Source organism: Bombus flavifrons, chromosome 14, assembly GCF_040668555.2.
Source record: "Bombus flavifrons isolate JBK064 chromosome 14, iyBomFlav1_principal, whole genome shotgun sequence".
Lineage (NCBI taxonomy): Eukaryota > Metazoa > Arthropoda > Insecta > Hymenoptera > Apidae > Bombus > Bombus flavifrons.
In genome coordinates this window covers 7,308,561-7,320,529 of record NC_138455.1, presented here as the reverse complement: position 1 = coordinate 7,320,529, position 11,969 = coordinate 7,308,561, and the positions used below count along the sequence as shown (strand labels likewise).

Here is an 11,969-nt window from a genome sequence, read left to right as displayed (position 1 = left end):
ATTCACAGATGTTATACATATGTCACATGCAAATTACGACATATTTTGCGTCCTAATCACAGTTCGGGGCCGAAACTGGTCATAAGTCATAGTGCAAGGGTGCGTACTATGTTAGTTTCATGCATGTATATATGTATATAGTATAGTATATGTATAATAGTGCATGCTCCACGAAGGCAGTTCCAAGAAATGGAGGGGATAGCAGCGGTCATAATGCACATCTCCCATCACACATAACTTGAAGTAATGCTATATGTTGATGAAGTGTTTTCAAATACAAACAAGTTGAAGTTCGTATCAAAGAAGGTTAAAATAATAATTTATAGTCTTTAAGAAAATATTCCTTTTATTGTCGTACTCATTAAATATAATAATAGCTGTGTTACCAAGATCTGAAATGGCAACAAACAAATCATTGTTTATGAACGGCTTCAAAGAAGATTGCGAACAATTAATTACTCGTTTTGAACGTGCAGATAACATTAGATTTGAAACTTTTTGCGATATCTGGAAAGCAATGAAGTTTTCACTGGTCTTTGCGTAAGTTGAGATTAAATTTCACTAAATTTAATTGTTATGGTTAATTTTGCTATAATCTTATTTCGAATATGCATTTGGAATCATTGAAGTAAATAATAAATTGTTTAAAATTGCATAAATCTTTTCTCTATATTTGTAGGGGCCGTCCATCCTTTTTGGAGCTATTAGAATTTTGCGAAGAAGCATTACATATATGTAAACAATTCATTCTTCTACCTCCTCGTTTTAAAGAACGTATTGGAGGATTATATCTTTTATATGGAATATACTTCAAAATGCCAATAGATCAATTTAGAATTAAAATTAAACTAGATGATTGGAAAAGTATTCTGGAACTTCATGCAGAAATAAAAGAAGCAGAACATTTAGATGCTAATTATATATTGTGTAAACTAATTGAAAGTAATGCATTTCATTTCTGTCTTTTTGATTCAGAGGTAAATTTGATGAAAACTCTTAAATACATATAAATAGTGCTTGTGAATTATATGTATATATCATATATAATTTTGTATTTCTAGTACGGTATGGAAAAACCATATATTGTAAAGAATTCACAGTGTTTTAATCCATATTCTATATTGCCAACACTAAAAGATTTAAGTGACAAGAATCAAATATTGTCAAAAATTAATGAACTTAGTAAAGCTTATGAACAGAAGAAAGAAGCATCAAAATTCATAAATCTATCAGATGCTAGTTTAAAATTATTCAATTCAAATATAGCACAGGAAATCATTAATGATATTCAAGAGTTTGAAGAACAGAGAAGGGATCAACAGAAAAATACAATTGATTTTGAAAAACCATCTTGTTCTACTTTAAAAGGACAATCTTCAAACGAACATACAAAATTACAGTTGTATGTACATTTGTGTAAATAATACACTTATTGTATATTTATTAAATTGTATTGTATCATAATTCAATATTCTAGAAGAGGGCCCGCCAAACGCAAAATGCGACCATTAATTGATGGTATTGAACCTGAAAGTGAATCTGAAGAAGGTGAAATATTATCTAATGAAAGTGATGATTCATATTCGGAGTTACCAATAGATTCTTAACAGCAAAGGAGAGAAAAAGATATGAAGTATACATCTTTCATACGTAAGTGTATTATTTTATAATAGTATGGAATACAGTATGCGCATGTTCATAATTTATGTAAAAGCCATAACGACTAAATGATATTTGATAAATTGTGTTTTATTGGGAAGTATACAAAATAAGTACAAGGAACAAGTCAGTGGAAATATCAATCATTCTAAATTTTAAGAAAACTTTTTGTAGAATATATTGTACTCTACCTTACTGTAACTGTGTTTTGCACAGACTTTAAGTAAAGACAATTCAATTAAATGGCTAAACGTCTTTAAAATGGATTAAATTTCTAAACTTAAAAACTGAGTAAAATGTATTATAGATTTCGTGAAGAAGTTACTTTATCAGAGATTAATTTTCAAAGATGTAACTTTCCATTTTCATGTAGCTTTATGTATATTTACGGCATTAAAATTAAATCTATATACTGAATGTAAGTGTTATTATTGCCGCCAATAAACATTTCTAAAGCTTACGGTAATAAGTTCATGTCAAATTTTCTTAATAAACTTTCAATTGATTGTTATCATCAAATCCAGCACTGTGACCCGCGTTTCGTACAATAAAACTAGTTCCATCATAATGCATACGTCGCTCACCACGACGAACAAAAAGATGGGAAGTTTGACCAAGAGATGCCGTACAATGTAAAAATGGTGTTGTTAATGAAGCTGTTCCATTACTAGGCGATGTTCGTAATTGGTATTTGTTACTATTTCGTGCAATCCTAATAAATAAAAATTTGTGTGCTTATTGACTGTTGCGCTATTGTATAAATGACTTTTTCTTACAATTTTCATGAATAAAATTACCTGACAAGACCATCAGGTGTTTGTGAAACTCTAACATTATTAATGATCCAATTTTCTACACCCTCATTAGTTAACCAGTATTGAGCAGCACTTAAAGCTGCTGCAGCTTCTTGTAAGCATGCTGCACCATGTCGAGAACGAGAGTAAAAAACACTAAGAGAAAAGTCCTAAAAGTTAAACATCTCCTCTTAGTACAGTTATACAGTTTATATAATGATATCTGTTTTTCATACCTGACCCATATCTGAAAATGAATCCGTAGTTGTTCTTGTCCCCGCCGTATCAACTAAATAAACTAGAGCACACTGCTCTGAAGTAAAGCTCACCCCTTTATACCACATCTTCGCATATCTGATGAAGGATAATAATACTTGTTAATGATACTTTAATAATGTTATAGATACCACTGACTTGTTATTGCCATGGGCGTCATGGGCCAGGATTTCAACTCTTGATCCATACTGATATATTCTTCCATTTGGATGGAGTAATGCCGCAGCCGCTCCAGAACCGCTCAACGATAGTACAATATTATTCTACGCTGACGATAAATGCAATTCAGATAATAATCATGTAGGTATTAGAGATTGCTTTCCGTTTGTGTTACTGCATTACTATGAACTCGTATTATGTTGTTTTTACACAGATGGCTTAATTATGGTATTCAGATTTGCTTGAAACAGGAATTTGGTTATAAAATAGAAAAAAGAAGATACCTTAAAATTAATTACTCTAACTGCACGATCGATCGTCATATCAACCCGAATTCTGTTGTGAAGTCTCAATGAAATTGTACCATGCGGTGTAGCTACAATAGCAGCATCGGTATCATGTTCTCTCCAGTTTTCTGCGTAGAGACATGTCTCTTCATAATATGGTGCAATAGTTTTAGAATTTCGTGGTTGTCGCCAAAGTGCTGTTGAATTAGAAAATGCCGTTGTACCGGCTAATCCACCCCATTGCTCCGACGGTGGTGCTTCAAAGTACTTGGGAAATTCACTGTATCGCTAAAGAAGAAAGATAAATTATTTTAAAGAATGAAGATTACCTTTAATAATTAGTAACCACGCTAATTATTATGTAAAGTACCTGGAAATTAGTTTCATCTGTCTGTGCATGATAACTATGCGCCGTATAGACAGATCTAGGTCGCATCGGTGCCGCCGAGGTAGTTTGATTTTGAATTGTTGGTATGGAACATGGTTGTTGATTCATCACTTGTGCTCCAGCTTGGACATTACACTTTTGGATCTCCTTTCGAAATTCGCCGCAAGGAGTTGACATAGCTTTTGCCTTTAATTAATATGATATAATAAAAATCATCTAAATATTAATTAATAAAAAATGAAAGAAAGATAGACGTTCTTCAACTCCACTAACGATTTCTGTAAATGTTATATTGAGAAACAAATTTTTTTATCGTATTGTAATATATTATATATATTATATTTATCGTTCGTATTATATATATCGAAAGAAGTTAACGGGAATGAACTCGATCAATAAATAATTTAAGAATTGAAGATTGAAAAATAATAGATCAAAGAGTTTGAAAAAAGACCTTGGAATTGGCTGTAGCGTTTTTTGGCTTCTTGCGACGGGATTTCCGGGGTTTCGACACCGCCGTTTGACTACCCTCGTTTATGCGATCCACGGCTGAAGCGGTTTTCGTATCTACAGGTCCAGGTCCTTTCAGTGAAATCACGTCTTCGACGTTTCTGATGATTCTTAACTTCACGAAGACGCTTGCATACGTAACTTTGATTTTAAAGGTTTCTACTTAGCGATTAAGAATTTTCGGATCGCGCTGAGGGAAATCAATCCTCGTAGATGCCTATAAAAACTTGTTTAGAGGATAACGCGGTTGGAAGATATTTCGGTAAAACGAATGAATATCCTGGTTGATTATGTCGTTGCCTTGACAATAAAAAATGACAAGAGACTGATGTAGTAGACAAATTCCACTAAAATGAGAGTAGGCAAGGTTTCTCGGATTCAAATGCAATGATTTCTTTAACATTTGTTATATCCTCGCATTAATGTATTTTCCGTTTTCCTACATATGTTGATATAATAATACTACAATGTACAATACTACAATTTCAAAAGTATAATTTTTCAATCGGTACTCCTTTTATAACGAGCATATCATTTTAATTTTTCTTCAGTCTTTGAACTTTCATTTTCTTTGAAAATGTATTTAAACTTTAAAGGAATATTCTGATTAATATTTCTCTTTTGTTGTTTCATTTTCTCAAATATTAGCATTTTGAAAAGTCATTTTTAACGTTCGTAAAATATTAACACCAAGAAATAGTCATTAACTACGATCAAGGTGAAGGTGACAATTGATAATCAAGAATTACATAAGTATCTACTATCATTAATTATTATCAATTGTACAATACAATTGTCAATTATTAACATTATCCGCATACTTTTCTAATAAATTTGACAATGATGTTTTTTTTCGCATGTTTGAGTATCGATTCTATTATGTACAAAATGTTTTTTAAAATATTTTCTTATAGCCAGCAGTGTTTAACGGTTACTATAATGACATTATTAAATTTGCATTTCATTAAAAACGGGTTAGTATCGGTTTCGAGTATTGGATTTGTTCTTTTTTACGCAATTACTTTTTAATTTATTATTTAGTAAGATCAAATCCACAGCACCCGAGAACTACATCTTTTACTCCAACGCTTTGATGCAATTCATACAATAGAATAATATATTCTAATATTTTTAAACTGTTCTAGTTTCATACTATTCACTTTCAAGGATATATTACAATATATTTTTATTAGTACATGTTCTTTATAAAACATGAAATTCAAGAATAAGATAGTATAACGTGAAAATAGAAATTATTGCAAGTCAATGTGCTTATTGCATAACAACGCATAGTTTTCTTTGTACTTCCTTCAAATGTATATATTATTTGTAAAAAATTCAAACGACATTAAAAATTCGCTGACTAAACCTCATTAAAGTAAATTAGTGAAAACAGTATTTCGTATTCGTAATTTCACCAAAAATATTTAGTTTGTTAAAAAATAATTGTAGGATTTTCTTTTAACATATTACTAATTTATGCCCTTTTTTTAGGTTTCACGAAGTGATAACGATACGTGAAGTACTTGAAGTACGTGCGGGGAATATTCTACACTTATATAGTATAGTTAATATGAATGAAATAAATGTTGGATATTTGAGTATACAACATAGATTTATTGCAAGTAACATTATACCGTATAATACCGGTTTTCACATGGTGGGGACAAAGGATTAATTTGCTGACACTTATTTAAGCACCAATATGCTTTCGTTCTGTTTACAGAATAGCTTGTGGAAGTTCAGTGTCAATAGAAATCTTAGAAAAAAAATTATAATTCGATAATGATTGTTTTTAAACTCTTTCTTTTCCTGAGTGTTATCTGTTTAACTTTAGGTAATTTTTTTTTATACCTATGCGAATCATATTTCGTAAATTTCCAAATATCGCGTATCAAACTGTGAACGAATATGTGTTTGTCTTTAAACGTGACAAAAAACATGAAAAATATTGCAATTTATCGATATTTCTGCAATTATGACTATTTCTAATGTTTGAGTGTTTAGTTTCAGAATGTCCTTGAAATAATAATTTAAAGTAACATATGTTCTTATCTTCTAGAATTGCCTACATTACTTGAAAATGTTGAGACAAGTAATGATGAAGATAATAAAGATATTGAAAGTGATACCCTTCGACTAGTAACAGTGGTAAATATAAAAAAATCAAATGAAAAAAGAGCATTTCTTTTTTCTTCCATATTTGAGCTAAATTTGTTTGTAATTTGATTAATGTTATCACATAATCAATAAAAAAGATATGGAATTTCTAACTATGGCAATAAACTTTCAGGTAATGAGGCATGGAGACAGAGCACCACAAGACACTTATCCAAATGATCCTTATATCAATAATTCCATGGAGCCTTATGGTTGGGGTCAATTAACAAATGTAATGCTTTATACGTTTTCTATTACTATATCAACATTTTTATTATCAACATAAATAATCTTCTATAGGAAGGAAGAAGAAATCAATACAATCAAGGTGTTTTCTTAAGGAAACAGTACAATAATTTTTTGGGTCCAACTTATAGCCCTAACATATTTTACTTGCAATCCACTGCTGTTGACCGTACAAAAATGTCTGCCATGTTAGAAGCAGCAGCTTTGTGGAAACCAACTGAGAAACAGTCTTTTAAACGTGATTTAGCTTGGCAACCTGTTACCTTATTTTATCAACCACGTTCGGAAGATAGGGTACACATTTTATTTAAATATTTAAATAATTATATATTTTATATAATTTTATATTTTTAGTTAATGTTAATATGGGATACATGTCCAAAATATACTAAATTACGACATACAATTACGAACTTGTCAGAAGTTCAACGAATTCAAGACGAAAATAAACAACTCTACGAAGAATTGACGAATTTAACAGGTATGGTGATTTCAACTCCCGGTGATGTGAGTTCACTTTACGGAACTTTAACAGCAGAGGTTTGTATTGATTTTCTAACAAAAATGGGAAATTATACATTATAAAAATTGCATTAATAACACAAATTGATTGCTTTAGAAACATATGAACTTGACTCTTCCCGAGTGGACTAAAGATTATTATCCTGATAAACTAATACCGCTTACATTATACGATTTTCAACTTAATGTGTATAATGATGATCTTAAGAAACTTAAAGGAGGACCTTTTCTAAAAAAGATTGTTAGCGATATGTTAGCGAAAAAAAATAATATTTTGAAACCTGAAGAAAGAAAAATGTTTATGTATGTTGGTCATGACAGTACTATTGTAACTTTAATGGATCTTATGCATGTATGGAACAATCAAATGCCACATTATAATATTATGATAATGATTGAGTTGCATGAAAAAAACGGTGGATGGAATGTTCAGGTAAATTATAGCATAACAAATCTTAAATGTAAAAGTCATTTTTATTACTGATTTACATTCTATCCTTTTTAGATGTTTTTAAAAAATAGCACTGAACATAAACCATATCCTCTGAATGTTCCTGGGTGTACAACAGTATGTCCTCTTGAAAAGTTAGTACAGATTTTAAAACCAATGATTCCAGATAATTGGGATGAAGAGTGTAAAGTCGATGGAGACTATACTCCTCCACCTGCCCCGCTTCCTTGACTATAGTTATTTGGTAAATATGAATCATAAGGATTGCGATAAAAGTATTATATAAGTCATTAATTTTGATGACAATAAATAATTTCATTTAAGAAAATAAATTAATTTAACAACTCTAAGTAAATGAAAACATGTATATTTTTAAAATTATCTAAGAGTACAATACATGTAAAATAAATATATTCATTTTTTCAAAACGATAGTTGAAGACACTTATTTTTTAATTGTAATCCTAAAATATACATGTTAGCAACTTTTTAATTTACATAAACTGATTTGTAATAATAATAACAATTATTTTCCTAAAATGTATTTATTTATATTTTTATCTATTTACTTTTCTGTTACATATATACTTTGTCCATATCCTACTTATTTTCTATGAAAAAATATGTACTTGCGTATAAGAAATAAACGTACATGATAGTTGTAAACAAATACTTACAAATACATTTTTTTTTCTTTTTAGGCAAATATTTTCTCTTCTCGACGTTTTTTTGTAACCACTGTTCCAGGTTTATGTTGAGCATCTGGATGATTTAGTAATTCAGGTGGACAAGTAGATATAGGACTTGCAAGAATAGTTTGCTTCAGATCGTAGAACAGATGACTATCGTCTTTGGTACAGAATGAAATGGCAAGACCAGCTTTTCCAGCACGTCCAGTTCTACCAATACGATGCGTGTAGTCTACAAACATGTGAAAAGCAACATATATTCCTGTCCACACAATTCGATTTCTTTTAATAATATATATTTACCTTCTATAGTCTTAGCCATATCGTAATTAATGACCATAGACACATCTTTAATATCAATACCACGGCCTGCTACATCAGTGGCAACCAAAATATCTTTACTACCACTTTTCAGAGAAGCAAGTGCATACTCTCTTTGTTCTTGTCCTTTACCACCATGAAGAGTGCAAGCATTATACTGAAAAATTAAGTAAAATATTGCACCACATGTCGAGTTTTACAATACAAATAGGATATGTTCTTGCTGAATTTAGGATATTATATAATATTTAAAACTCAAACGTACGCCCAGTTTCTCTAAACCTCTTGCAAGAACATCAGCTCCCTTCTTTTGATTAACGAATATGATGACTGGCGGTTCAACTCCTCTGCTAAGTATTTCCATTAATTTCTTACGCTTATCAGCTTCACCCATTATATGTACAATTTGTTCTGTTCTCTCCGTCGGTTTTCCTACGCTGCCGATGTATACAACAGCAGGTCGCCTTAAATACGTTCTAGCTAATCGTTCTACTGCAGGTGGCATTGTTGCTGTAAACATAACAGTCTAGAAAAACAATAAATTTGTTCATTATATATATTTGGATTTAGATAAAATGTAATATTAAATATTATTTCTTACTTGTCTATATTTTTTCTTTGTATTGTAATTAGCTAAAAGTTTTTCTTCATTTTCAGCGTCCTCGTTGTCTGGTTTTAGATTTGTAACTGGCATATATTCCAGAATTTTTTGGACATCTAAAAATTGATAATTTTGATAATTAATATTTACTTACCTTATACACAAGATGAATTAGTAGTTTACATACCTGGCTCAAAACCCATATCTATCATTCTATCAGCTTCATCCAATACAATATAAGTACACTGGTTTAAAACTAAGTATCGGTTTTCTAATACATCAATTAATCGTCCTGGTGTGGCTATAACAATCTGTAATAGTAGAAGTTAATTTAAGATGTAGGAAATGGTTTTTTACATTATAAATATATAAAAATAGTACCTCGCATCCCATTCTCAACCTGAATCCTTGTTCTTCTCTTGAGAGACCACCTACAACTACAACTGTTCTTATACCCAATGGTTGTCCAAATTTATTAGTCTCTTCTTCAATTTGTTGAGCCAACTCCCTGGTAAAATGTAATTTATAGAGTATTTACTGGTAAATTAAAAGGATTAAAAATATAGATAATAAACATACCGAGTTGGTGCTAAAATTATACTATAAGGACCTTGATCTGCTTCTTCTAATCTTTCAATTTTTGGTAAACTAGTAATCCATAATAGTAATGGAATTAAAAATGCTAGCGTTTTTCCAGATCCAGTTTCAGCAACTCCAATAATATCGCGATTCTGAAGTCCTATGGGAATAGCTTGTCTCTGTATAGGTGTTAAATCTTTATATCCCACTTTATCAATGATGTCAAGAATTTCTTTTGGAAATCCTGATTCTTTCCATGATCTAATTGGATCAGGTATACGTCCTCCTTTTATTGTAATATTATAATCCTCTCTGAATATACGCCAATCTCTTTCTGTCATTTCATGAAGAGCTTTCTCTGACCAATGTCTGTCATCCCACTTTTGCTTCTCTTCTTTTCTCTTCACTTTCTTTAATCGCATTCTAGAAAAGAACATATAAATTCATGAAAAAATTGTATATTTTTACATAAATAAATTGTACTTTTAGGAAAGGATACATACTTTTCCTGTTCCTTTTCAGCTTCTGTTCTTCGTTTTTCTAGTAATTCTCCATAAAATTTACTTTGATCTCGTTTTTGTGCTTTAATATCTATTCCAGCAAAGTTCCCTCTACCAAAAAATTGTACCTGATGCCTTTCCTTGTATATATTATTATAGTCAACAGATGTGTCTTCTGAAGTATCCCAGTCAAATACAAATTTTCTGTCATTTAATCTTCTAACACGTCGTTTTTTCTTCACTAATCCTAAATAACGTTCCTTAATAGCTTCTACTTCTTTCTCTTTATCCTTGTCTTTAATTTCATCCTCTCTTGTACGCTGACCATCTCTACGTCTGTTTGAAAAGTTGTAATAAAATATAAATTGTTATTTTATGAATTTAATTTATGTAAATAAATATTATATATATATATATATATATATACCTGTCTCTCTCATCCCACTCCTTATCTTTCCCAACATTTTCACTATGAAAAGATTTACGTATATCCTCCTGTTGTTTTCTTATTGCTTCAACTTCTTCTTGTCGTTTTTGTAATGCTAAAGCAGTACGTTCTTCTTTAGTTAGAAACTTTGGTTTAGCACGTGCTTCTTCTTCTGCCTTTTTCTTAGCTAATAATTCTTCTAAACTTAATGGTTCTTTCTTTGGAGGAGGCTTTGGTTTTTCATCAGTTTCCTCCTCCTCTTTCTTTGGTTCAGTTTTGTTCTCTTTCTTACTTTCGTCTTCTATGACAAATATAGGACTTGGTTTACGCTTTTTGTCATCCTTTGATTTGTCTTTAAATTCTCGCCTTTCTCTTGATCTATCTCTATCTTTTTCGCGTGATCTATCCCTTTCCCTTGATCTTTCACGCGATCTTGAACGTTTCCTATCTTTTTTTCGATCCTTTGATCTACTTCTTGAACGTCTTCTATCTCGACGTTCTCGCTCTCTTTCACGTTCGCGATCGCGTTCACGTGATCGACTTCGTCTTACAGTTTTTTTATCATGGGCCATTGAAAATTCTACAAATTAATTGTGTTTAAATTGATTGATTGGAATAATATCCACAAGTGATTAATGAACTACTTTGAGAGGTTATACAGCTAAAGCCATAAATATTCGTTATCTTTTTAATAATAAATAGATAACAAAATAAACATTATATATCGTTATATTAATAATTACTCTTTATAATGGCATTTTTTATAAATATTTATAATAAACATATAATACTTGGACTATTATCAAATGTATTATCGAACTATTGTCAAATGTCACAATAAAGTTTACGTGACATAATCAAATTGTATGAAGTTGTTAAATATACTTTTAAACTATAAAATATAAATAAAAGCAGAATAAATTTCTCTTACTAAATGAAAGATAACAACTTTTTTCTTTGAATCAAATAAATTTGCACACAAGAACCTCACTTGTACAGCTGTATACAATTTACAAATTCACAAGTATAACGACTATGGTTAACTTTTCAATGCAAGCGACATAATTTCATAGTTTTCATTAGAGAGGAATTTTCTCCTCTGTTCTTGTCTAACAAAATATTAATCTTTAATTTACGTAATTTTCCATCTAATGTAAACAATTTTTGGTACAATAGATGTAAGTTATACTATATTTAAACAAAGGAAGTAATTATTTTATTAAATTAGAATTAGTGCCATTGTTTAAGATTTATGGAATATGAAATGAAGAGAAATACGAATAAAAAAACTTGTTTTTCAAATTTCGAACATTTGAATAATAATAATTATTTTTAAATGATCGAATGCAATTTTAAATATTTCGTGCTAAAAAATTATTGCGAAAGATATTCCAAAAGTTA

The 11,969-nt window shown here is 30.2% G+C and overlaps 4 protein-coding genes across 11 annotated transcripts; 2 read left to right on the top strand and 2 right to left on the bottom strand.

Annotated features, from left to right (window-relative positions):
* The first annotated feature begins 181 nt into the window (after window positions 1–181).
* Window positions 182–1,615, top strand: Pbp45 (proximal sequence element A Pbp45). 4 transcript variants are annotated; one of them, XM_069126750.1, is made up of 5 exons: window positions 190–290; window positions 378–540; window positions 680–977; window positions 1,062–1,402; window positions 1,478–1,615. In XM_069126750.1, the coding sequence occupies exons 2-5, from the start codon at window positions 398–400 to the stop codon at window positions 1,605–1,607; spliced, it is 912 nt and encodes a 303-aa protein (XP_068982851.1). In that variant the 5' UTR covers window positions 190–290; window positions 378–397; the 3' UTR covers window positions 1,608–1,615. The 4 variants fall into 4 exon arrangements, with proteins under 4 accessions (XP_068982853.1, XP_068982850.1, XP_068982851.1 ...); XM_069126751.1 differs by having other exon boundaries at window positions 190–306; XM_069126752.1 differs by having other exon boundaries at window positions 182–540; window positions 1,481–1,615.
* A 474-nt stretch (window positions 1,616–2,089) lies between these two features.
* Window positions 2,090–5,071, bottom strand: fest (wurstfest). Its single transcript, XM_069126743.1, is given in 6 exon segments — window positions 2,090–2,371; window positions 2,457–2,623; window positions 2,690–2,992; window positions 3,173–3,463; window positions 3,546–3,749; window positions 4,018–5,071. Coding segments are annotated over 5 exon segments (1,182 nt in total). The 5' UTR covers window positions 3,741–3,749; window positions 4,018–5,071; the 3' UTR covers window positions 2,090–2,145.
* On the top strand, window positions 2,902–8,457 carry LOC138186669 (prostatic acid phosphatase). 4 transcript variants are annotated; one of them, XM_069126745.1, is made up of 9 exons: window positions 5,148–5,451; window positions 5,568–5,910; window positions 6,136–6,224; window positions 6,367–6,465; window positions 6,534–6,773; window positions 6,834–7,019; window positions 7,099–7,434; window positions 7,507–7,696; window positions 8,199–8,457. In XM_069126745.1, exons 2-8 carry the CDS (start codon window positions 5,859–5,861, stop codon window positions 7,681–7,683), a joined length of 1,179 nt encoding a protein of 392 aa, XP_068982846.1. In that variant the 5' UTR covers window positions 5,148–5,451; window positions 5,568–5,858; the 3' UTR covers window positions 7,684–7,696; window positions 8,199–8,457. The 4 variants fall into 4 exon arrangements, with proteins under 4 accessions (XP_068982847.1, XP_068982845.1, XP_068982846.1 ...); XM_069126746.1 differs by lacking the exons at window positions 5,148–5,451; window positions 5,568–5,910 and adding an exon at window positions 2,902–3,029; XM_069126744.1 differs by lacking the exon at window positions 8,199–8,457 and adding an exon at window positions 7,775–7,885 and having other exon boundaries at window positions 5,147–5,910; window positions 7,507–7,703.
* On the bottom strand, window positions 7,457–11,637 carry LOC138186657 (probable ATP-dependent RNA helicase DDX23). Of its 2 annotated transcripts, XM_069126728.1 has the most exons (11): window positions 11,500–11,637; window positions 10,569–11,148; window positions 10,145–10,477; window positions 9,642–10,064; window positions 9,444–9,570; window positions 9,250–9,373; window positions 9,063–9,178; window positions 8,727–8,987; window positions 8,444–8,618; window positions 8,129–8,372; window positions 7,457–7,683 (listed from the first exon to the last, which is right to left on the bottom strand). In XM_069126728.1, the coding sequence occupies exons 2-10, from the start codon at window positions 11,138–11,140 to the stop codon at window positions 8,149–8,151; spliced, it is 2,355 nt and encodes a 784-aa protein (XP_068982829.1). In that variant the 5' UTR covers window positions 11,141–11,148; window positions 11,500–11,637; the 3' UTR covers window positions 7,457–7,683; window positions 8,129–8,148. The 2 variants fall into 2 exon arrangements, with proteins under 2 accessions (XP_068982829.1, XP_068982828.1); XM_069126727.1 differs by lacking the exon at window positions 11,500–11,637 and having other exon boundaries at window positions 10,569–11,307.
* Window positions 11,638–11,969: the final 332 nt, after the last annotated feature.